At 35.3% G+C, this 23,979-nt stretch overlaps 1 protein-coding gene across 3 annotated transcripts in view; it reads left to right on the forward strand.

The window, feature by feature from the left end:
- The first annotated feature begins 319 nt into the window (after positions 1–319).
- Positions 320–23,979, forward strand: part of EloB (transcription elongation factor elongin B) — a 24,784-nt gene continuing 1,124 nt past the window's right edge. The window contains exons 1-3 of one of the 3 annotated variants that reach the window (XM_089089551.1): positions 320–383; positions 14,484–14,577; positions 18,779–18,923. In XM_089089551.1, coding sequence (XP_088945677.1) covers positions 381–383; positions 14,484–14,577; positions 18,779–18,923 — 242 coding nt within the window. In that variant the 5' untranslated portion in view covers positions 320–380. Of the gene's footprint in view, positions 474–578; positions 599–14,483; positions 14,578–18,778; positions 18,924–23,979 lie in introns of those variants that run through there. The other 2 variants (XM_089089553.1, XM_089089552.1) reach the window with 2 other exon arrangements.

Below are 23,979 nucleotides of genomic sequence, written 5' to 3' on the forward strand. Positions count from 1 at the left end.
AAAAAAAAGAGAACTTTGTGACCAAAGGGTAGGATGTGTAGAATGAACCAATTTACAAATTACTTACGGGCGGAAAAATTAACTGTGAACTTAAAAGGCAGAAGATGATATTTGGATTCATTTGATATGGGATACGATAATTTCAATGAGATATTTTAAAAATACCTCTTCCAAAAATGTACATTGCAATCAGTGTTTTTCTGTAATTTGCAATTGCACGGCAATTAGTAGTCTGGGTCATTTCTGACAATTTCTGTCTGCTGTCATCTAACTTTTCTTTTTAATTATTAAATAGATAGCAATAGCATCTTAAGAGCACCAGATCCCTAAGAAATTAGCATTAATATTTAAAACATTCTTCTTTAGCCTCACATAAGAACATGGTAATTTTATCAGTGCTTGACATTTGAATTAAAGTTTGGTCATCAGATCTTCTCTACTTATTTTATTGGGCTTGCAGTTTTTGTCAAGATGTCAGTTGTCAATCATTTTACACTTGTTTACCAAAAAGTGTCTCAATAAATATGTTAGGCTAGTGCTAGGCCATAGAAGACAAAGTCTGCAAAATTTTGCCATTTATCCAGAGTCACAGTAAATGGTAAAATTTTCGGTAAATATCTACCAAATCATATTATTGACTTACACATAAAGTGAATATACCACTTGATGCCTTTTTTTTAAGCCAATTACAAATAGGCCTATAATATTCATTTCTATTGGAAATTTCAGCCCCCCCCATATATATGCAAATTCAGGGTATTTATTTCTACCTTCGGGGGGGGGGGGGTAAAGTTTAAAATTACCTGCCATTTACATCAGACACTAAATCTGCCCCCCCCCCTAATTTAGAAATATATGCCCTGGAGTGGCATATATAGGGGAGGGGGGCTGAAATTCATTTATGATAGATATGATTATTATGTTTGTAATCAGCATAAATAAAGGCATCAGGTGGTATATTCCTTTATGCATAAGTCAATAATATGATTTGGTAGATATTTACCAAATTTTCAATGTCAGATCAATTTGATAGCCTAAAAGATGAACATAGACTAGCCAGTACTTAGCCTATCGTGAAATTCTAGTTTAGGAGCTGCTTGGTATCTTGAAAAGTGGCTGAATTAGGAAAATGAAACTTTCAGGGATAGACTATCCATTAGTTTTTTGTACAATTCTAGATTAGGAACTTTTAGCTTTCTTTGAAAAGATTGGGCTAGGAAAATGAAACTTTCAGGGATAGATGGCCTATACAGTATAATGTATAGGTAAAATTCAAGGGTAAATTTCTACCAAATCATATTAGGCCTATTGAGTTAGGAATAAAGTGAATACACCATTCACTGCCTTTTTTTATGCTGATTACGAATATAATAATCATTTCTATTGAAAAGGAATTTCAGCCCCCCCCCCTATATATGCCAATTCAGGGTTAGGTTAGGCTGTAGAAATATATACCCTGAATTGGCATATATAAGGGGGGGGGGGCTGAATTCATTTCCCATAGAAATTATTACTATATTAATAATCAGCATAAAAAAAGGCATCTAGTGGTATATGCACTTTATGCATAAGTCAATAATATGATTTGGTAGATATTTACCAAATTTTCAATGCTCAGATCAATTTGATAGCCTAAAAGATGAACATAGACTAGCCAGTACTTAGCCTATTGTGAAATTCTAGTTCAGGAGCTGCTTGGTATCTTGAAAAGTGGCTGAATTAGGAAAATGAAACTTTCAGGGATAGACTAGCCATTAGTTTTTTGTACAATTCTAGATTAGGAACTTTTAGCTTTCTTTGAAAAGATTGGGCTAGGAAAATGAAACTTTCAGGGATAGATAGGCTATACAGTATAATGTATAGGTAAAATTCAAGGGTAAATTTCTACCAAATCATATTATTGAGTTAGGAATAAAGTGAATACACCATTTGATGCCTTTTTTATGCTGATTATGAATATAATAATCATTTCTATTGGAAATGAATTTCGGCCCCCCCCCCTGTATATGCCAATTCAGGGTTACATTAGGTTGTAGAAATATATACCCTGAATTGGCTTATATAGGGGGGGGGGGGCTAAAATTCATTTACGATAGAAATGATTAATATATTCTTAAACAGCATAAAAAAAGGCAACGAGTGGTATATTCACTTTATGCATAAGTCAATAATATGATTTGGTAGAAATTTACCAATTCAAGTTTTGTTACTTCATTTTTCTAACCTAACCCCTCTCCAAGATAGCAAAAATTAGGGTAGCATTCTACTTTAGCTACTTTGAGCTATCCTAGAGAGGGGTTAATTTAGGAGAGTGAAGTTTTGAGGGATGAGTCTACAGGATAAAGTATGCCCTGGGAAGGTGTTTAAAAGTCCCCACATCAACTTCTTCACCCTCTAGGGGATCCTGAAATTTGCCTACATGATGGGTCTATACCTATTGAAATTTTGACAAAACAAAATTTTACCTTAATTTTGAGTTATCAGTTTCTTTTTCTCTGGCTTTAGTTCTGAAAATGCAATTCCAGTAATTTGAGTAGAATTTGAAGTCATATCAATGTTGTTTTTTTTTTCAAAATTTAGGATATGTATTTGCATATCTTTAAAACCTTATAAATTGGGATTGAGCAAAGTTGTGAAGCTGAAAACAATTTTTTTGTACTTCCTTCTTCTTCTATTTAACATCAAGCGGGCTTTTCAGTAAAACTATTTAGCCCTTTTCCTTTTGCTTCACTCTGTGGGCTACAGAGCTACTGGCTTGATTGCCTCATATTTATTATATATATTCAGATATCTTTCAGCAGATCTTTCGACTCTAGGAGTTCAAATATAAGATGATAGATGTTGATTCCTATGCTCTGTGTGCAGGTATAGTTGGCTAGGCTCTTGGCTGATAGTGGGATTTTGTGGTGTTTGAAGTATTTTAACAGTTTAGAAAGCAAGGTATGTTGTGCAGACATCAGCATATTACATTCAAATAGGCAATGGTCAATTGTTTCATTATTCATATTACAATGCCTGCAAAGAGGGGACAGGGGAATTGAACCACTTGAATTAGAAATCTTATATGAGAATGCAAGGAAATTTAGTCCATTTGTTCCAGAACGAATTCTATGATAAATTTTAGAAAGATACTTATTGGGAAAGGGAGAAAGGATAGGATTGATCTTATTAAAATTAATATCTGATAGCCTCCATTGGTAAATATCTCTAATTGGGATTGGTCTCCCACTTGGCTGGTCAATATGTATAGTATTTTTTGCTATTTCATCAACCTGATGATTACCACTTATGCCAGAGTGGCTAGGAATGTACTGAAAGTAAGTTTTTACGCCACTAGAAGCAAGATTATCAATAATACTGAGACAATGTTAAGTGTCAATGTCCAACTTATATTGAGGAGCTGAGGCCAGCAACTCAAGGCTTGATAAAGAGTCGGAATAGATGATAATGTTATTCGAATTTTCAATCAAAGATTGGTTTTGCTTAAGGTGTTCTAATGCCATGATTATGGCATTTAACTCAGCAGACATTATAGATAAATTATTAAATAATCTCTCGCCCATTGCAATTTTCAGGTGAGGAAGGAAAACACCACTTGCAACCTTCTCATTCATTTTTGACCCATCAAAAAATATTTGGAAGTGATTATTATAGGTAATTTTATTAAGTTCTGCAGATTTTTTCTGGACAAAAGCAATGGGGGTTCAATCTTTATTCCATTTTGAAAATTCATTATTTATTATGGGAAATGACCAATTCCATGGAATGGATTGGGGGAAAGTAGGTGCAATAGACTTTGCTGGTACAGGGAACTTCTTTTGAATATTGGCATACTCATCTGCAATACCTCTATACATGGCTGGATTTCTTAACCAATTATGTAATGTGTGTGAGCTATTTGATTCAATTTTTGTAAGATGTTTTATCAAGAGAAAGCTACGTCTCTCCCTTATTGTTGTTAATCCCCTCTCAATAAGCAGAAACTTGGTGCTTGTGGGTTTCCTAAGACCAAATATGAGACGTCATATATCATTTTGTGTTGTTTCAATTTTTTGCATCTGGGTCTTTGCACATGCACCATAGACAATGAGCCCATAGTCAATATGGGGTCTTATATGTGATTTATAAAACTGGAGTAAGGTTTTCTCTTTACAACCCCAGGGTGTGGAAAGAAGTCTTTTTAGTATATTTGCTTTTCTATAACATTTTTTTATTGTGTTTGAAATGTGGAGGTGGAAATTAAGTTTTTGGTAAAGCATGAGACCTAGGTAATTAATATTATTATCTTCTGGAATAGTTGTTTTATTTAGAGTTAGTTTTGCATTAACATGGTTTTGCTTCCTGTGAAATTGGATTATTTTTGACTTGGTGGGTGCAATGGGTAAATCTGAATGTTGAGAGAATTTTTCAAACTGGAAAAGTGACTTTTGCAGATTTGACTGAGCTATCTGAAAGGTGTTGTCAGATGACCATAGCACCGGATCATCAGCATATTGTAGATTCGTGTGGTGTAGGCTCATGACCCAGATATATAGGGCAAATAGGCGGCAACTGAGGACTGCTCCCTGAGGTTGGCCTTTGGATATTGTCTTTTGGGGTGAAGAGGCTTAACCAACACAAACAATGAAACTTCGCACTTATATGAAGGATTTAATAAAGGATAATAGCTTAGGAGGTACTCCAATGTTTGCAAGTTTATTTAAAAGGATTTGGTGGTTCACATTGTCATATGCTCCTTCAAAATCTAGGAAAGCTGCCACTAGGATATTATTATTTGAGAAAGATTCATTTATTGCATTTGTTAGCAAAATGAAAGCATCTGTTGAGGAGTGGTATTTCCTGAATCCAGTTTGAGTGTGTGGGATCATATTATTTTTCTCAACAAACCAGAGGAGTCTGTGATAAATCATTTTCTCCATTATTTTCCCCATCACAGGTGTAATCATTATGGGCCTATAAGACTCAGGGTTATCTTTTGGTTTATTTTTGTTTAGGATTGGAAGGAGGGACGAACATTTCCATATATTGGGGAACCTAGAAGATGCCCAAGCGTGATCATAACAATTTAGCAGTTCTTGTTTGTATGAAGGTGTGAGATTCTTTATCCATGTGGGGTATATATTGTCATAGCTGCTGCTAGTTTTGTACCTAATATGATGCATTCCATTATTCAATTTCTGGCTTGAAAAATGATTAGTTGTATACTTGGATCCTGGGCACGGTTGGTAGCAAGGGCTCATAGGAATTATTGGCAGTTTGCTTTTATTATTTGATGTTAGCTTATTAACAAAAAGAGTTGCAAATAGGTTAGCCTTTTCATTATCATTGTCATAATGGGTATTATTATGTATAAGCTCATACAGGAGTGGGTTGGGAGAAGTCTTTTTCCCACATATGTGGCTTATCTGGAGAGATTATTTGCAAAATTATTCCAGTATTTATATTTAGCATCTATTATAGTCCTTTTTAGATTAGATTCTGCTTGTAATTTTTTTAAATATGTAGTAGGTGTTGGTTTTTTATGAATTCTGTCCTAGCTGCCTTTTTTATCCTCCATTTATTTAGGCACTCATTTGTCCACCATGCTTTAGGAATTCGTTTAGAGAATGTTTTCTTAGGTGTTGTCCGGGGGATAGCATGATTAGCTGTATTTATTAGTAAAGATTTCAACGCTTCAGCATGTGTGTCAACTGTTGTGTTAGAAATGCATGAACTTTGGGTGAAACTTGTAATTTCATCATTTAGCTTATTTTGGAAAATAGACCAATTTGCTTTAGTGTTGATATATTTGGAGGTATGAAATAAAGTTTCAGCAGGTTCATTTAGGGAGCAAAATATAGCAAAGTGGTCTATACATAGACTATACATTTTATTTATGTAAATTTTGTTCAAAAAATTTAAAGACACAATTTGTAGGTCAATTGTGGAGAATTTGCCACTTTTGGGGTTGAAATATGTATTCAGGTTTTGAGGGGTAGCAACAGCTAATTCATTTTTATTTGAAGTCATATGCTCAATAAATTTACCAGCTTTATTTGCTGGTTTATTCCCCCACAAAAGGCTGTGGGCATTGAAATCACCACAAATAATGATATTTTTTAACATATTAGAATTATTTATATAATTAAAGAAATCCTTGGCATCTGTAGTTTGGCCATTAGGGTTATAAAAGCTTATTATGTAGGTTTTTAAATTATTCAGCCAAACACTTATACCAATTACATCAACATCATTTTCAAAATCTGGAAATTTGATGCCACAAAATTTTATATTATTATTAACTAATAAAGCTACACCACCTCCTTTTCTCTCTGAAGATCTATCCTTTCTCAGGATAGTATATCCCAGAGACTTAATTTGTTGATTTTGGGTTAAATGAGTTTCCTGGAGGCAAGCAATATTAATGGAATTATTATTCATAAATGATAGTATTTCATTTAGCTTATTTTCTGTGAGTGATCTTACATTCCATTGGAGTATTGATAAATGTTGTGTTGTTGATTTATTCTTCATATGACTGTGTATCAATGTTCAGCTTTGTTAAAAGTAAAGAAAGATCTTTTTTTGCTTGAATGAGCATATCATCTGGGATGTATATTTTTGCCAATTCTGCTATTATTTTTTTTTTCTGTAGTTGATGTAAGTTCAAGGCCTGAACTGCATTACAGTTTAGAATGAATAAGCATATATTTGGGGATTTCATTTTTGGTAGTGCATCCTGTTTGTTGGTTAAGGGATTGATTCCTGGTAGTGTTTCTGGTTTGTTTCTTCTTGGGAGGTAGGGCCAGGCTGGCCTCATCTCAACGGAAAAGGAGGCGTATTGGCTTGGTGATTCCTTCTGATAGGGATTTGAGCTAGGGGGCTTAGAAGATGGTGTTTTATATGGGGTGCTTGATGCATTGGGGGCCTTTGACTTGGGGGTTTTTGTTGGTTTCATTACAGGCTTTATTTGGTATTGTTTGGCAGCATTTGCTTCCATTGCTGCAAAGGGGTATGGGATGGCCTTCTCTGTTGATATTTGGAGTGTTAGAGCTCTTTTCTTGTATGCAGGGCATTATGATTTATTTGTAGATTCATGTGGGCCTTTTCAATTGATGCATGTAGGCTGAGTGTTGTTGCAAGTTGTCAGCTCTTTAGGATGGAAAGATTTACAATTACTACACTCTTGGAGAATTTCATTGCATTTGTTTGTCGTGTGTCCCAGTTTGAAACACTTCTGACACTGAATAGGCTTAGGTTTGTATTCCTTGTGTGGTGTGATTTGCCCAAATAGGAATAATTTTTCTGGGATATCAATTTTATCCTTTAGTGTGAATAAGAAGGATCTACTAGTTTTTAGGCCATTAGAGTTAGGTTTTCCAAGTTGGGTAACATCCTCAACTGGGATTGTGTTTCCAGCCCTATCTGAAAGGCCTTCTTTTAACTCCTGAGTAGATATCTCTGGGGGAACATTATAAACTACTATTTTTGTTGGTGATTGTTTTGGGTTCCAATTAGATGCAATAATTGGGGTATTCAGAAGGGGTTTAAGGTTAATTATTGTATCTGCTGATTTCTGATCTTCTACAGCTATTAGCAGAGATCCATCACGGTTAATGTTAAGAGAGAACATTGATTTTAGCAATTTAAAAATTGCAACTCTTATTGCAGTGATCATTTTTATTTCAAAGGAGGTAGTGGGAGTAATTTTAAGGTAAATTCCTAAGTTTTTGGAGGGAGATTCTTGGGCAGGGAGAGGGGAAATGCTTTTAATTGGGGAGATTTTTTTCCTTTTTTTTAGAACTTCTAGAGAGGACCTCTTGAAACCCATTGTCATCGTTTCTGGTTACATTAGCCCCTAAACTTATCATTGTCCTATTCTCCGAATTGGAGCTATCATTAGAACTTTGAGATAGGGTGCTTGACCAGCCAGGATGGGTATCTTTCACTATGACACTTTCACTGGAATTTGATTTGGGATCTGGGGGGACTTTTTTTTTTTGGAGGACTTCTAATCATTGCCTATTGGAAAAAGCTTTAAAACACAAAAATAAAACTAAAAACAAGAAGGGAAAATAGATGATATCAAACCGTCTGCACTATACTATGGGGAGGATAAACACCACAGTATAGCCCTGAGGATGACTTGAGCAGAATTGGTTTAGTACAACTGCAGATTAGAAGAGATAATAATCACAAGAAAATATATTTCGATTTTCTTATAAGGTTGCTGTTGCTGTGTGTATATGTACTTCATTTAAGCAGAAGATCTATTTTGCTAGGTTTCACTTTCATGACACATAGATTTTTAAAGGTCAGGACCCTCTAGAGGGAGATGGAGTGGAGGTAGGTACTTCAAAATATCTTCCTGGGACATACTTTAGCCTGTAGACCCATCCCTGAAAGTTTCATTTTCCTAACCTAACCCTTTCCCAAGATAGCCAAAAGTAGCTAAAGTAGAATTTTACCAAAAGTAGCTAAACTAGCATTTTACCTAAAGTATTTCCTGACAAAATGTTTTAATGTACCTACCTCCACTCATCCCATTCTATACTGTGGGTGGTGCAGCTTTTTTCTGCTCAAATTTGATCTTGTATTATTGTTAAAAGTATTGATCTGGGCTTACCTTTAAAAATGTTGGGTAAATTTTTCATTATTCATATTATTGACTTACAAATAAAGTAAACATACCACTTGATGCCTTTTTTATGCTCTTTCCAAATATAATAATCATTTTTGTAAGAAATGATTTTCACCCCCACCCCTATAGATACCAATTCAGGGTATAATTTGCATTAGGGGGGTGGGGGTAAATTTAATTTCTGATGTAAATGGGATTTAAGTTTAAAATTTACCCCAGCTCCCCTAATGTGCAAATATATACTCTGAATTGGTATATATAGGGGTGGGGATAAAATTCATTTCTGACAAAAATGATTATTATATTTGGAAAGAGCATAAAAAAGGCCTCAAGTGGTGTGTTTACTTTATTCATTAGTCAATAATATGAACACTGAAAAATTTACCATTTTTGACTTTTTTATATTCCAAAGGTATTTCAAACACACTATTTAAATTACCTTAAATCATATCTTCTAGTGAGTAAGGTTGAAGAACCTGTAGATGTTACAAGGTAATGTTGACTCAATAATCTTCATGTCACAGTTCATGAGTGAATCATCAATATTTATGTATATACAGGACAGTTAACATAGCAATACAACAGTTGACACAGTTTCATGTCACAGTTCATGAGTGGATCATCACTATTTTTGTATAAACAGGACAGTTTGGTTTCTTTTTTGGGTGTTAATAGATATATTACTGGCTGGGCATGTTTGGGGGCTAAAAGGGGTGGGTGGCATCTAATAGACCCTGCAGTATGATACTAATCCATCCCCCTACATCTTGACTTGTCACTCTAATCATGGTCAACACCAATCTTGAAGCTATCAATTGATCTGGCCAACACTATAGATTTGCTGAGTGGATTAACATTCTTTGGGATTCTGGAAAAATAGAGACAGGTTTTTGGACCCCCCCCCCCCTATTTTACTGTAGCATGATGCAATGTGAGGGTAGTAACAAGAGCCCCACCTTCTTACTGAAATTTTCACCAATAATTTGTCAGCATCAATTAAAAATGTGGTCTCTGTTTTGACAAGCAATTGAAAAGAAAAAATTGTATTTAATATTTAAGATTTATAGAATAAATTTCAAGCAATAAAAGTTACATTTTTAAGAATCAGAAGAAAATCAGCTTTCTGTTAATATGTGAGTAAAACTGAAACACCAAAAGGACATTTACATCAAAATAGGATAATTGTTTTTTTCCAAAAAGAGGTCCTTCTAGGTAAGCCAATAAACTAATAATTTCAAGTGTTTATTTTAAATAACTTAAATAAAAACCTTATTGATGTATAGGTTACATTTTTAACTCTTCATTGATATATACAATTTTTCTTAATTCCTATGTGGTAACAAGATGTGAAGGTTTGAGTTTTTCATAATTTTGATCAATTACCAACTGTTTTTTTTACCCTATCTACAGTAACAGAGAAAAATATCATCCTCAAGGGTCCATAAAGGGCTTAAAATTGAATTTACAATGGAAACAAATGTCATAGTTGGATTCAGGGTGAAATTCTAATTGTATAGGTAAGTTTATATAAATAAGACAACCAGTCAACAACAACAATAGCCTATATTTAAGAACAATAGGCTACCAAAAAATATTATGAAATAATAATAATATTAATGAATAAATATGTAAATCCTGACCTAGTGATAATTCCAAGAAATTATTTACAGACTTAGTGACAATTGCTTGGAGAAGTTATAGATAAGTATTGTTTTGTTGAATTTCATTGAGTTTTATAGAACTCCACTAGATAGCAATGCAAGCACTTAGGTATCAACTTATAGTCTCATTTTATCATTAAACATCAAAGCTTAAGAGAGGAAATGTATCAGAAATCCAAGAAAAGCTTGAGGTTTGCTGATTTTGCCTTTTACTTATAAAAATTGTTATCTGTTTAACTATAATGGATGCATCATAAAGACCCATTAGAACCAGAAATGCCCCACATTATTACAGTCCAAGTGAAAATAACAATAACAGGAACAGAAGCCAAACAAAAAATCTCAAACACAGCAAAGGGCATCAAAACAGGTGTCCCCAAAACACTATGCTCCCAAACAAAAGCAAAGCTCTCACCATGGCCACATACCAATTTCCAATGTTTCCCCCTGAAAACAAAGTGCTGTATGACCTCATTGCAAGAGTGTAAAATTCTGTAAGAAAAATATCCTTGGAAATTGCAATGTCAAGATCTGAATTAGCCAAAAAACCAAGCTTTGAAGAAATGCACCAGTACATTCCTGGATTTAAAATCAACAGTGTATTCCTGGATTTAAACTCAAAAATAGACAGCATGGAAGAAAGTCATATTCAGACAGTTCAAAATACAGATGAAAACTGAAAAGTAGTCAGAGAAGAAGCCTTTTGCATGCAAGAAACCCAACACAGAAAAATGAATATTGTGGTGAAAAAATTACCAGAAACTAACCCTTCAGTGGACATCACCAAAGTTAAAGAAATAATTCAAGACAAGCTACAGCCTCCATACAAAAACTCTGCCACACATGGACTCAAAGCTCAAAAAACCAATTAATATCAAGAAAAGAAAATTCAACAAATTAAAGGAACTCCAAAGACATAATTTGGAAACAGAATCAACTAGAAAAGGACACAACTGAGCAAGGAACAAGATGAGAGAAGCAACTAGACAAGTTGAAAAAGAACAAGAAAGGAAAATTGCTTGTGATGCAAAATTGGTCCCTAAGAAATCCTAGAAACATGTAAATACAAAGTTGACCATGAAAAGAGAAATCCCTACCCTCATAAACAAAGATGGTTCATCTGCAAGTTCTCAATCTGAAAGGGTCAATACTTTCAATGATTTCTTCAGTTCTGTTTTTGAGCCAAAGCGAGTAAATCCTGAACCATCCCATGAAACAAATGAGTTCAGCACAAAGGAAGAAATCAAACTACAGCTCTAGAAACTTCAATCAGACAAATCCGAAGGCCCAGACAGAATAGATGCACTATGGCTCAAAGAGAGTGTAGGATATATTGTTGAACCTTTGCTAGAAATCTTTCAAAGCTCTATAGATGAAGGTGCAACACCATTCAGGTTGTCCAAAGCAATTTTTGTCCCCCCCCCCACAAGAAAGGTGAACAATCAAAAGCAGAAAACTACTAACCTGTGTGCCTGGCATCACTAGTCAGTAAACTTTCTGAAGGATACACAAGAGACAGAATATTGAACCATATATTGCAGAGCAATATGATAAATCCTGACGAATATGGGTTCCTACCAAACAAAAGCTGTACAACACAATTATTAGAAATGTTCAACATTTGGACACAAGTCCTGGAAAGGAAGAGGGTCACATCATCCTGGTAGTGCTATTTGATGTGGAAAAAGCTTTCAAAACTGTATTGAATGCAATGCTAATGGATGAACTTAAACAGTACAATTTGCTTAGACAAATACTATCCTGGATAGAATCATTCCTGGGAAATCACACTCAAAAAGGTAGAATGGGTGACAGCATCTCCAATCCAGCAAAAGTGACCAGCAGGGTGATACAAGGTAGCGTGATTGGTCCTCTCCTCTTCATACTCTTCATCAACAAAATCAACAGAAATATCATCAGAACTGCCAAACTATAGGAAGACACAAAACTATAGGAAGTTCAAGTCATCTCAAGATGTTATGACACTACAAACAGGCATCAACACCTTAACTGAGAACATCCAAAGCCTAGATCTCAACTTTAATGCATCAAAAACCAAGGTGCTGTGGATAGGGAAAAATATACTGCTTCTCTACCCCAACTAACAATAAACAACAAAGTGGGCTGCAGAATACCACTGGTACTTGTTGACTGAAAGAGATCTTCACATTATTGTTGATTTGTGGCTAAAATTTCATGGGCACACCCAGAAAACTATTTTAAAAGCATCACAGCTCATAGGGCTGATCAGACACAGTTTCAAGTCCTTGGACAACCATACTGCTGTAAAAACTCTACAAGAGGATTGTCAGACCTACAATAGAGTAGGGAAACATGATTTTGGGACCCCACTATAAAACAGAGTTGGCAACCCTGGAAAGGGTCCAAAGAGATGCCACCAAACTTCTTCCTGGTTTTAAAGACTTAAGCTATGAAGAATATTCAAACTGATCATACCCACCCTGAAATGTAGACAAATGAGAGGTTTTTTGACCAGATACAGCTGTACAAAGTAAAGCACAACCTGGAGAAAATGTCTTTCCAGAAGTATTTTCACCCTTCAAAAATAAACACCTCAAGAGGACACCATGAAAAGATATTCTAACCCATAACAGTAAATAGATCAAATTTTTGGAGTATCTGAGCAGTGGCTGACTGGAACTCACTACCAGAAATAGTTGTGAAATATGAAACCTTAAATAGTTTCAAAAATGGCCTGGATCGATTTTGGAGAGAACATTTTTACACACATGACTCATAGACTAGGGTAAGGAAGACCCTCACCCTTGGTTTAAATAGCAGAATTCAGATAACCATTGACTCAGAGAAACACAACTTTGATGAACCAACTGACGGCCATCTAGAGAGTACTGAAGCAAGGACATGTCCCTAATGGCATTGAGGTTCTTGTAAGCTTTTTCTTAGCTATCTGAATACCCTGTTAGTATGAATATTTACCATATTTATTAATTAACTTCTTTATTAACAACTTTCAAAGCCTCACCCACACCTATTACTTGGTGTTATCAGCTCAATGCACAAATGAAACCTTAAAGCCAAGCAGGAGGGAAAGGACAGAGGCTACTAAAAACATGCTTGGCTAAGCACTTGGGTATTTTTGAAATTGTTCTTTGTAATTTGCTCTTTAGCTTATTTTGCTGCTGTCTGGGGTGCTTGCCCCCCTCTAGATCCAGCCCTGGCATCAGGTTCCTAATCTTGGATGTGATGTAGATAGGACTAGTAGGGATTGGACTAGCACTAGTCTAGTTGGATTTGGCTGACTAAATGTCTTAGAAAACTTTTTTCTAACATCTAAACTCAGATAAAAGTTACTCTTACTGCCTTGCCTATTTAAATGCAATTATTCTGGTATCACTTTAGTTATTGACTACTTCTATAGGAAATATGTTAATAAAGTAAAAGTACAGCAGTACCATTAAATTTCTTATTTTACACTACTTCCAAATATCATGGTCAATTTTCTGAAAATACTCTCCATCCCCCTCTCTGATAGTTCCAGATGATAGTTACATTCCAATTTGGCAGCTCCATAGAAGGAAACATCTTAATAAAATAAAAGTATTGCCACTAGATCCCTTATTTTGCGCTCAGTCATTGAGAAGAGAAAATGTTCCTTTTGTAGTATCTGCTTTAAGAGTTTGGATACAACTTAATCCATATATATAGAGTCACTCTCTCTCATACAATTGCCAAAGAGTTAAGTGCATGCTTAAAATAGAAGATGTGTACCCTAGTTTTTATGATTTAAAGTGAATGAAATGTATTATACCCTAAATATTACTTTAGATCTAAAATTATTGTTTGATTCTATGCATAAACACTAACAACTATTTTCAATTTTCATTTCATAGATTTGAAGAAAAATTTTAAGTCATGAATTCTTTGCAAACTTTGTAAACTTAATGGATTTTCATGTTTGTTCCTTGTTTTCTAGTTTTCCTTTCTCTGGCGTGTCACATAGCTATTCTGATTATTATTTGCTCATCTTAATTTCCATTAAAAGAATGCTATGTATTAAAAAAAAAGAAGAAAATACGTCCTAGACATTCTTGTAAACTCAGCTTTACTTGATTTATTTTTCTTCTTTATGTAATCCCTACATTTTTGACTCTTAGTGCCTACATTATGAAGATTGTCATCAAGCTTGGTTTTCTTTCTTATTTTGATGATTTTTTTTCTAGGAGGTCTTTCTCATTGTAAGAAGGAAAAAGAGTTCTATCTTCCTAGATTGCAGTGAAAATACTCAGGTTCTTACCTTTAAGAAAATGATTCAAGGTGAGTTTTGGTAGCCTTTTCAACTTTATCCCTAGCAACAAGATATAGACTGGTAAATATAGAACAACTCCTATCATTGATAGCGTTTATTTTTATTATTTTTCAAAGCTATAATTTGTACCTTTTTTAAAGGCCTGCCTGATTGTAATAATTTTGTTGATTCCAATTTAAGTAAACAGGTGATTTGAGAAATAACAATAAAATAAATATCTTTTTGTTTTTAGAAAAATCTGATTTTACACTAAACATAGGTGATGTAGGTCCTATCATTATAGGAATGTCAGTAGTTCTTTTGAGGGAAATAAAGAAGGTCCAAATGTCAAAAAGTGGTTTCCCCAATTTCTTTTGAATGGAAGTCTATTTGACCAATGTCATGAGGTAGTTTCCCTCCTCCTCATGAAGCATATCTATAAAATCTATTTTAAATAGTATAGTTATAAAATACTAGAATTATGATCACGGAGGGGTAGTTTGGTTATGCTTCCTTAGCACATAAAACCAAACTGAAAAATATTTCCTGGAAATGACCCTGAAAAAAAATTCAGTTTTTATTATCCTTAATGCAACAACCAAAAACTATGCAAGAACAATAGGAGGAAACTAAAAAGAAGAAATAATTTAATGCAACATTTCAGCTACAGAATTGAGTCAGAGATGGTTTGATGATTTGAGGCAGCATGGTTTCAACTGGGTTGCTGATGTGACACTAAATTTTGATTGTGATTTGGAATGCATTCAACTTTGTCCACATGAAAGTAAATTCCCTTGTTGGAATTTTACAGTACCATGGTTCTCCAAACAAAATTGTCTAAATATTTTTTTCATTGTAACAAGCAGGTTTGGAAAAAGCTCCACTGCTGCCAATAGCAGAATTCAACAGAATTCCAAAAGCTGCCGACACTTTAGCTGCACAACTTGTGCTCTGACAGCTTTTCTTTAAGCAAAAAAGATTTTTATGGTATTTTCAGGCAAAATCTGCCAAAAAATTTCACTAGGCCATATAAACTGCAAATAGCATTGCTACTATGCTACCCCACTTTTTGCAAACCGGATAACAAGATCAGCTTTTTGCTGGAGTGAGGGAGAATGGGGATCTTACTGAATGGTTTAATGTTACATCATGTGTTTGCCAAAGAGGTATTGTATCCCCAGGCCATTTTGCTACCCTCATAGACTATATGCATTGAAAGTGGTTGCAAATGGAACCAAAGCTGCAATCTTTGTGATGGTGATTTTGCTGATGGTATACCCGTCATATCTCGTTTAAGAAAGGAGCCACAGTATAACATCAAGATAAGGTTATTGATGGTTTTATTGCTTTCGATGGTATTTATGGTGTCTGATCCCTCTTGGAGACATGGTTGGCAAAGACAAAGAAAGGCAATTTCTTGAGAAGGATGCTGCATTTATCAGATTGTACCAGCTTTATCATCCATTTGTAATCCTCAAGATGTCATCATGAAGAGAAACTATTGTGCCTAATATGGCAACTGCAGTGGGAAAACCTAGGTCTAAATAAATCTATATGCTCAGGCAGATAAGTCGGACGACTTGTGATCAGTTTGTTCTGATTTTGAACCCATTAAAGATTCTTTTTCCTGAAGTTATTTTAGTTTGTTCATACAGCATAAAGGATTTATGCTATTTGTGTTGCTTAATTCTGAAGGAGTGGGTTAAAATCCCAAACACAAAATCTATTTTAATAAATTAATTTAAGTTCCCGCCTGACCAGCACTAAGTTTTAAATTTTATTTTCACTCTCCTTGTCACTTACTTCAAACGTTGCTTAATCGAAGTTTACTTCGATTGGTAGGTGGGAAAGGCGAATTGGTTAAGTAGTTAAAAAAAATCTTTATGCTATATAGTTAGTTTTAAAAAGTAGGGTTCTTAAAGTACATCTGGTAGACCTTATGCTTCAGAAAAGGATATTTCATGCCAAGCTAGCTCTTATAATGTCTTATTTAGCAGAGGTGTGGGGTATGGAAAAATAGAAAAGGTAGACCAGTTACATTCAATGCATTTTAAGTGGCTGTTGGGGGTTAGTCATAAGTTTAATCATGCATTATCACACAGTATCATAGATGAAATTGTGATAAAAATGAACGAACTTTTATAGGTTTTGTGAGTTAAGGGTGCTAGAATAGATTCGGAAATTAATGTTAAGGAGACTAAGTTACTAAGGCTAGGAATAAGTGAAGATGAAAAGGTGACGCTGGGTAACGAAAATATCGATCAGGTGGACAGCTCTAGGTAGTATTATTAGTATAACGGTGGGTACAGTGAAGAGGTTAAAAGTAGAATAGCCAAGGTCAATTGTGTTTTTCACAGTTGAAAAGGTTTGAAAGAATAGGAAGGTAAGTCTGCAAACCTAGATTAGACTATTGGCAGCTACAGTGATGACAGTGGTCAACTGTGGTTCTGAAGCATGGGCGCTCCAAAAGACGGAGGAAGGTTTGCTAGATGTTTTCCAGAGAAATTGCCTACAGATTGTTTTGTGTACCTGACTGACCGCTCGTATTTCAAACAGTAGGCTGTGCGAAAAGTGTGGTTCAATCCCGCTTTCTAGGGCTATAATGAGAGAAAGGTTGAGATGGCTGGGGCACGTTCTGCAGATAAAGGATAATAGATTACCAAAGATTGTCCTTTTCGGCTAACTGTCTAGAGCTAAACGAAAAGCAGGTCGTCCTCGGTTGGAGTGGGAGGATGTCATAAAGAAAAACTTAAGGGAAATAGGAACGTCCCGGGAAGGTGTAAAGAGGGAGGCTTTGAATAGATTGGGATGGAGGAGGAGCGTGCGTAGCTGTGTTGACCTCAGGTGGCTTTGTGCTGGGGTGAGCTGTTAATAGTAGTAAGTTTAGATTTGTTACTGTTAAGGGAGGGAAGGTTAGTGCAGATTGTAAAATACTGGGAAAGGGTTATAAATCGGCGTAGTAGCTGTCCAGTAGAGAAAGCATATGAGTGGATGCTGGTAGATGGCAGGAGAATTGGCTTATTTTGGTCAAAGGGGTTTTTGATAGATGTTGTTTTAGCGAGTAGTGGAATGAGGGGAAAGGGAGTGGTTTGGATGTGGGGCTAGTTGTAAAAATGTAAAAGATAGACTAATAGAAAAGGAAATTCAAATGTGGCTGAGTCAGAAATCATTATTGGCATCCTTGGGAGTGTATGGGCAGGCTAAGGAGGCTTGGTGTGTTGTTAGGGTAAGGAGGTTTGAGGGAGGAAAATTATTTAAAGGTGAGAGTAAGTAGTTAGGGTCTTTTGTTGGTAATTTCTGTTTGTGGTAATTTTTTGGGTATTTGTGAGAGGAAAAGATATATTGGGGAGTGTATGGGCAGGCTAATGAGGTTTTGTGGATGGGCAGGCTAAGGTGGTTTGGTGTGTGGGCAGGGTAAGGAGGTTTGAGGGAGGAAAATTATTTAAAAGTGAGAGTAAGTAGTGAGGGTCTTTTGTTGGTAATTTTTTTTGGGGTATTTGTGAGAGGAAAAGATATATTGGGAAGTATAGGATTAAAAAGGGTCCTTTTCACTGTCCTATGTGTGGAGTGGGGGAATATCTTATCCATATTGCGGTTATATGTTAGGAGCAGGGGCATCCTGAGGCTCATTTTATGGGGGGCGATCTTCAAGTTTTACCGAATCGCTATCTGATTTATGCCGAATTTTCTGCAGAAATCAAGAATTTTGCTAAATTTCAGCTTATTTTGCGAAATTTCTGCCGAAATTTTCGGCTTCGGCGAAAATTTTACCGAATGCCAAAAAAATTCGGGGGGGGGCGGCGCGCCCCCCTCGGGAAGCCCCTGGTTAGGGGTTGATGGATTGGAGGAAGGAGGCGGCTTCAGTATATTTTAGAGAGGTGGATAGGTTTGAAAAAAATAAATTGAGTAGAAATTTTTATGCTTCTAAAAGGTTGGGTAAATTTGCCCATGTGGGCATGGCACATAGAGAAAATCTTTCAATAAATTGTAAACTGATGAAGATTAGAGAGAGAGAAATTTATTATGACAATCAAACAACAACTGCAGTTTAAAGGTCACCCCAAGAAGTAATAAACTTGTCCAAGGGGTTTAGTGGCATTTTATTATAATTGTGTCTGTTGTATTATTTGTTGTTATTATAATTTTATTTGTGTTATTGCTGTGGTACTATGTACGTAAGTGTTAATGTGTAATGTCTTGCAATAAATATTTCTCTACACTTTCTTTTAGGGATTACCAATGTTTCTCCAGAAAACTTACAGTTTCTGACTCCAGAAGGTGTAGTACTTGATGACGATAAAACTCTTTCTGACTATCACATCAGTCCGACAATTGCACGCGCGCAGACGCCTTTTGAATTACGTCTTGTATATAGGTAAGTAGCAGTGGCGTGTGGCAACTTTAAGGATGAGGGAGCAATAAAGCCTTTTTTGTGATGAAACACAAGAGTTTTGTGTGTTACTTCAAGTCTTCTGTTTTCTTGGCTGTCTAGTTTTCTAACTTGTTTACACAGCTCCTCTGTTCTATTGTCCTTCAATAGCTTTTTTTGATTGAAAACAAAACTAAGCTTGAAAGTCATTCTCCTTAGGCATTTCTTATGTAAGCTCAAAGACAGCGCATATGGAACATTTCTAGCTGAAAAGTCATAAGCCTTGAAACGATAATCTCCCAGCAACCTTTGGATCTCACTCGGGCTTGATTCCAGTACAATATTCCATGGCAAACTATTCCAGGCACTAGGGCAAACAGGATGCACAGAAAATATCGATTGAATACTAACTCGACTAGGATTCCTAAACTGTCTTGAACCCATTGTGCTATACTTGTGAACACTTGAAACTGGCAGAAAAACACTAAACCACCTGGGCAACAAATCATTTTCGTACTTGAAAATAAATACAGTATTCTAAAATTTCACCAAACCAAAAATGGGTAATATCTCATGTTTATTATGCTTGGGTCTAACTGAAGAACGATTCACCAGTCAGCACTCTAATCATTTGATTCTGAAGCACTCTTAACGGGTGCAGATAAACAACAAACGTAGAAGACCATACAGTAACACATTATACTAGATGTGTATGCTCAAGAGAGAAATAAAGTGGCCTTAGTATATTAGCCGGGAAAATATGCTCAAGTTCCCTTATCATTCCGATGGTACGTGCGATCTTGGTTGTGTGACGGACATGATACTTAAAGCTGAAGGCACTCATCCAATACAGCTCCAAGAAACTTTACTGATTAAGCATGCATGATGACGTTTTAACTTAGTCGTAACTGCTCTATACAAGGACAATAATTAATGCTTCTACCATATATTACCACAGAGATTTTCTTTTAATTCATCTTCAGCTTATTAAGTCTCGTCCGTGTTTTAGTGCATACAATACCAGTTTTCAAAAGATTTAGTATTCCTTTTCTGTCCTAGCAGCCATTGTATAATGGGTATAATCTGCAAGCTCTGTAAAATAGCCCTAAGCATAGAAGTTTCCCTAGCTGACTGACCACAACTTATCAGACAATTGTCTAAATCATTAACATATATAAAAAACAAAAAGGGGTCCGAACTGACCCTTAGGGAATACCACACTTTACACTTTTTTCAGTTGATTCGAAATTCCCTATTTTAGCTCACTGGGTCCGTTTATTCAGCAAAAACCCTAATAACTGCAATATATTACCCCAAATACTTTTTCACCAATATTTCATAATCTACACGGTGGAGGGCTTTCTTGATTTTTAGGAATACCGAAACAACTTTCAGACCCCAGTCTAAGGCATCATTGATAAACGACGTTAAAAATATAATGACTTGTTCGGTGGACATCGCTTTCTTGAAGACAAATTAAGTAGAACTGGAAAAGGATCTTGATTCAAGGAACTTCACAATTCGCTCATGTATCAACTTTCCAATTACTCTAGATACAATAGGAAGCAGCATTTCTTGCCTATAATTATCCAGATTTTCCGTGTCAGTGCCTTTGAACAAGTGTTTCACGTGTACTTTTTTCAAACTATCGTGAAGAACTCAAAATTTGATGCACTCATTATTTAAATAGACGAATTCCATACAAATCACATGGTAAACACCACGGAACGCCTATAGATTAATGAGGTCAGATCCGACTGCAACGTTTTTATATTGTTTCCGACTTCAGATACTTGACTTAATTTTACTGGCCTCAATTTGGCATCGTGCTCCAAGAAGACACTCGATCCAATTTAAATTCCCACCATAGAAAATGTTCACAGATTGAGTCGATATTCACATTATCTGGAGTAATTTAAGTCTCAGAAATCTGATTTCATTTCGTAAAAGATTTAATTAACCTCCATGTTTTTTTTCCAAAATTACCCTCTGTTTTTTTAAATTTAAATGCAAAATAATCACCATTAAACTTTCGCAATAGATTGTTCAGCATGTTGTTATAAGACTTATAATCTTCCTCAGTCAGACCATTTTTCCGCACAAAATCTGAAAACGTTTTGTTTCTTTTTTTTTCATAGATAATGACAAACTTTTTGCAACCCAAGACTTTTTAGGCAAACAATATTTTCCTACCTTCTTAATCTTAACATCTTGGAGAAGACTAGATACTTTTGATTACCAATTATCAAGTGTGTGATTTATATCCATATGATATTCCAAAAAACTAAAATTAGGGTTTTCAAACTTTTGTTTTGTGTAATCTGTTTTGTCTGAGGTACTGTTTTTATCACTCCAAAATGGCCAGAAACATCATTTAATAGAAATGAGGGGTGCTCATAATCAATATTCACAAAAGTATTATCCAATATTGAAGAACTATTCGGCGTCCCACGAGTACATATGTTTATAGCAGGCTTTAAACCCCCCAATGTAACGTCAAATCAAGAAACTCTTGTTTTTGTTGATTCAAATCATGGTGTCACAAATCCGAATTAGTGTCACCACATGCGAAATAAGGCTCATTAGAGACAGGTAACATATTTGCCTGCTCTTCTTGTAAACTTATAAATTGTACAACATTTACTGATGGGAACCAATAAATTACCACAGTAAAATATTTCAATTTATTTCTGGCCAACTGCAGCCTCAAATACCATTCCTTTGGGTTTGTTAGTTCCACTTTAACTGTAACACTTAGATAATTTTTTGTCTTAACCGGCAAACTTCCGTGTTGATGAAACTCTCTGTTTTTTGTCACTAACTGATAATATGAAATATCTAATAACAACAAAGTATGATCATTTAAGCAAGTTCCATAACGTGCGGGCCGCTTTCATGTGACAGATTTTGCAAATGCTGGAAAGAAGTACAGTACCCTGGCAATTCAGATGGATAACATAAAGATTATTTGGTATAACATCACGCCACAGATATGGAAGAAAATTATAAGTGGCTCTAAAATTTTACTTACCAGCACCATTAGAATTATAATCGCGATAAGCTTCAACACCGATTCCTTAAGTTTCAATTTTTGCTCATACAATCGCTTTCTAGCAATTCGCAATCTTAATGGAGCATCATCACTCAAAATTATGTCTTATTTCCACTAATAATTATCCCCTTTAATTTCTTAGTTTTTTTAAAATATCAATTTATCTTTTCTTGTTAGGACTGTAGTTTGAAATAGTGACCATCTTTTTCACATCAACTGCACTATAATTAGGAACCATATTCATCTCCAGACCCTGTTCACAAACAGGCTTAAGGATGTTCGAAATCAAAAATATAATTTTGTGGGTCTCAGTGGCGGCTGACAGTCTCAAAGACAAATTTTCTTAGCATCACAGGGAGCTTTCGAATTAATTTGGGCGTAAATTAATAAGGGAACATAGAAAGGTCAACAGTTAAAAAAAAAAAATTGACCAGAGGCTAGTTTAAAACAAAGGAAACATACGATCTCTTACTCATTGTTAAGCAAAACTTTGTCTAATCAATACAAAGTTACATACAACATACAGCATTAATAATGTGCATCCTATGTCTGTGAAGATTTCAATCAAGGCAGTTGGCATAACAGGAAACTTCAAAAGCTGTCAACATATTCAATGTGACTTTTTTTAAGCTGATTTTTAACGCTTTCCAAGCAGGTATATCAGAATATTTTTGGGACCATCCTTTCCTGAACTTTAAAAAGTAAATTCTGCTCCGTTCAATAAAAAAACGAAATTTACGCTTTCTAATAATGTGATTTCCATTAAACCTGAATATTTCTATCTCTGGCACAAAACTGGAGAAGCAAATATGTTTTTTTTTTTAGGTTTTTGGCATAGTATATATCGGATTAAGTTTTCTGTCGTTTATTCGGATTTATTATCTAAGTTATACAAGCTATGGCAAGACCGCCCAGTTAATTCAGAATAGTTCGGCCACACAAACTGAAAAAGCTTGTAATGGACGAGATAGGGTGTTTTTTTAAGGTAGCGAACGACATTAAATGATTCCTTCGCTGGTCTTCATTATCACAAGGAACATTCATACAATAATGTTTTGCCCAGTCATCTTGTATTCGCAGCACAACAGTCTATTCTTTAAATCAGCATTTTCTTTACTGAGGATTTACAGTTTTCGAAGTAATAATATTTATTTGGGTTTTTACATTGGCTAAACAGTAAAAACAAGAGCTTCTTCAGTCGTTTTTACTTGAGCCTCGAGTAATTTGAACTGTTTTGTTACACTGTCCAATTTTGTCCCATTATCTTTCACAGCACATAAGATTTCTTCTAAATTCTCGGCCAAGCTTGAAATCGTCATGTCTTTACCTTTTGCCTTTTCTTCCCATCTCGAACAGTGACCGATACCTCAGACATGAAAATTAAAAAAATCTTACCTAAATTTGCAGCGGTTGTTTTACCCACGATACATTAAGCTATTCGGCACGGCAAACACCTTCTTCCTGCGATGGTAGACGCTACTCAGAACCCCAGCAACAAGACCGTATCCAGGGAGGCTCAGGGGTTTGACTCCCCCCTAAAATGTTCGTCCGTCTTGTAAAAACGTAACAAAAATAAATATAACAAATTTTTATTCGTTTTTTAAAGTTGTTTTGTAACCAACCCCCCCCCCCCCCTATGCCTCCTGCTTCGAATTCCTATGCCATAAATACACGTAAAAAAACCAAAGCCAAGAAAAAGAAAGACATTTGTGAGACATTTCTATATGTAAATTAATATATACACATATATATATAGTACTGGGAGCCCGCACTCGGCACGTGGAAGGCTTCTATATATAGAATCTCACTGTCGCTTGTCTTCTAAATACAGAAAGAGCCTTTTCTTGATGTCATGACGTCCAAATGGACCTTAAATTAGAAGTGGTGCCTTTGTAAAATTATATATTTTTTTTATTGGACCTTTAACTTTTGCCTCGGCTTGTCTTTTGTCATCATGAAAGACATATCGCCGATCCTTTGTTTTTTTTAATTGTTAAGGTGGTGGGACAA

This window comes from Artemia sp. Qi Xiang Cuo, chromosome 5, assembly GCF_049724085.1.
Source record: "Artemia sp. Qi Xiang Cuo chromosome 5, ASM4972408v1, whole genome shotgun sequence".
NCBI lineage: Eukaryota > Metazoa > Arthropoda > Branchiopoda > Anostraca > Artemiidae > Artemia > Artemia sp. Qi Xiang Cuo.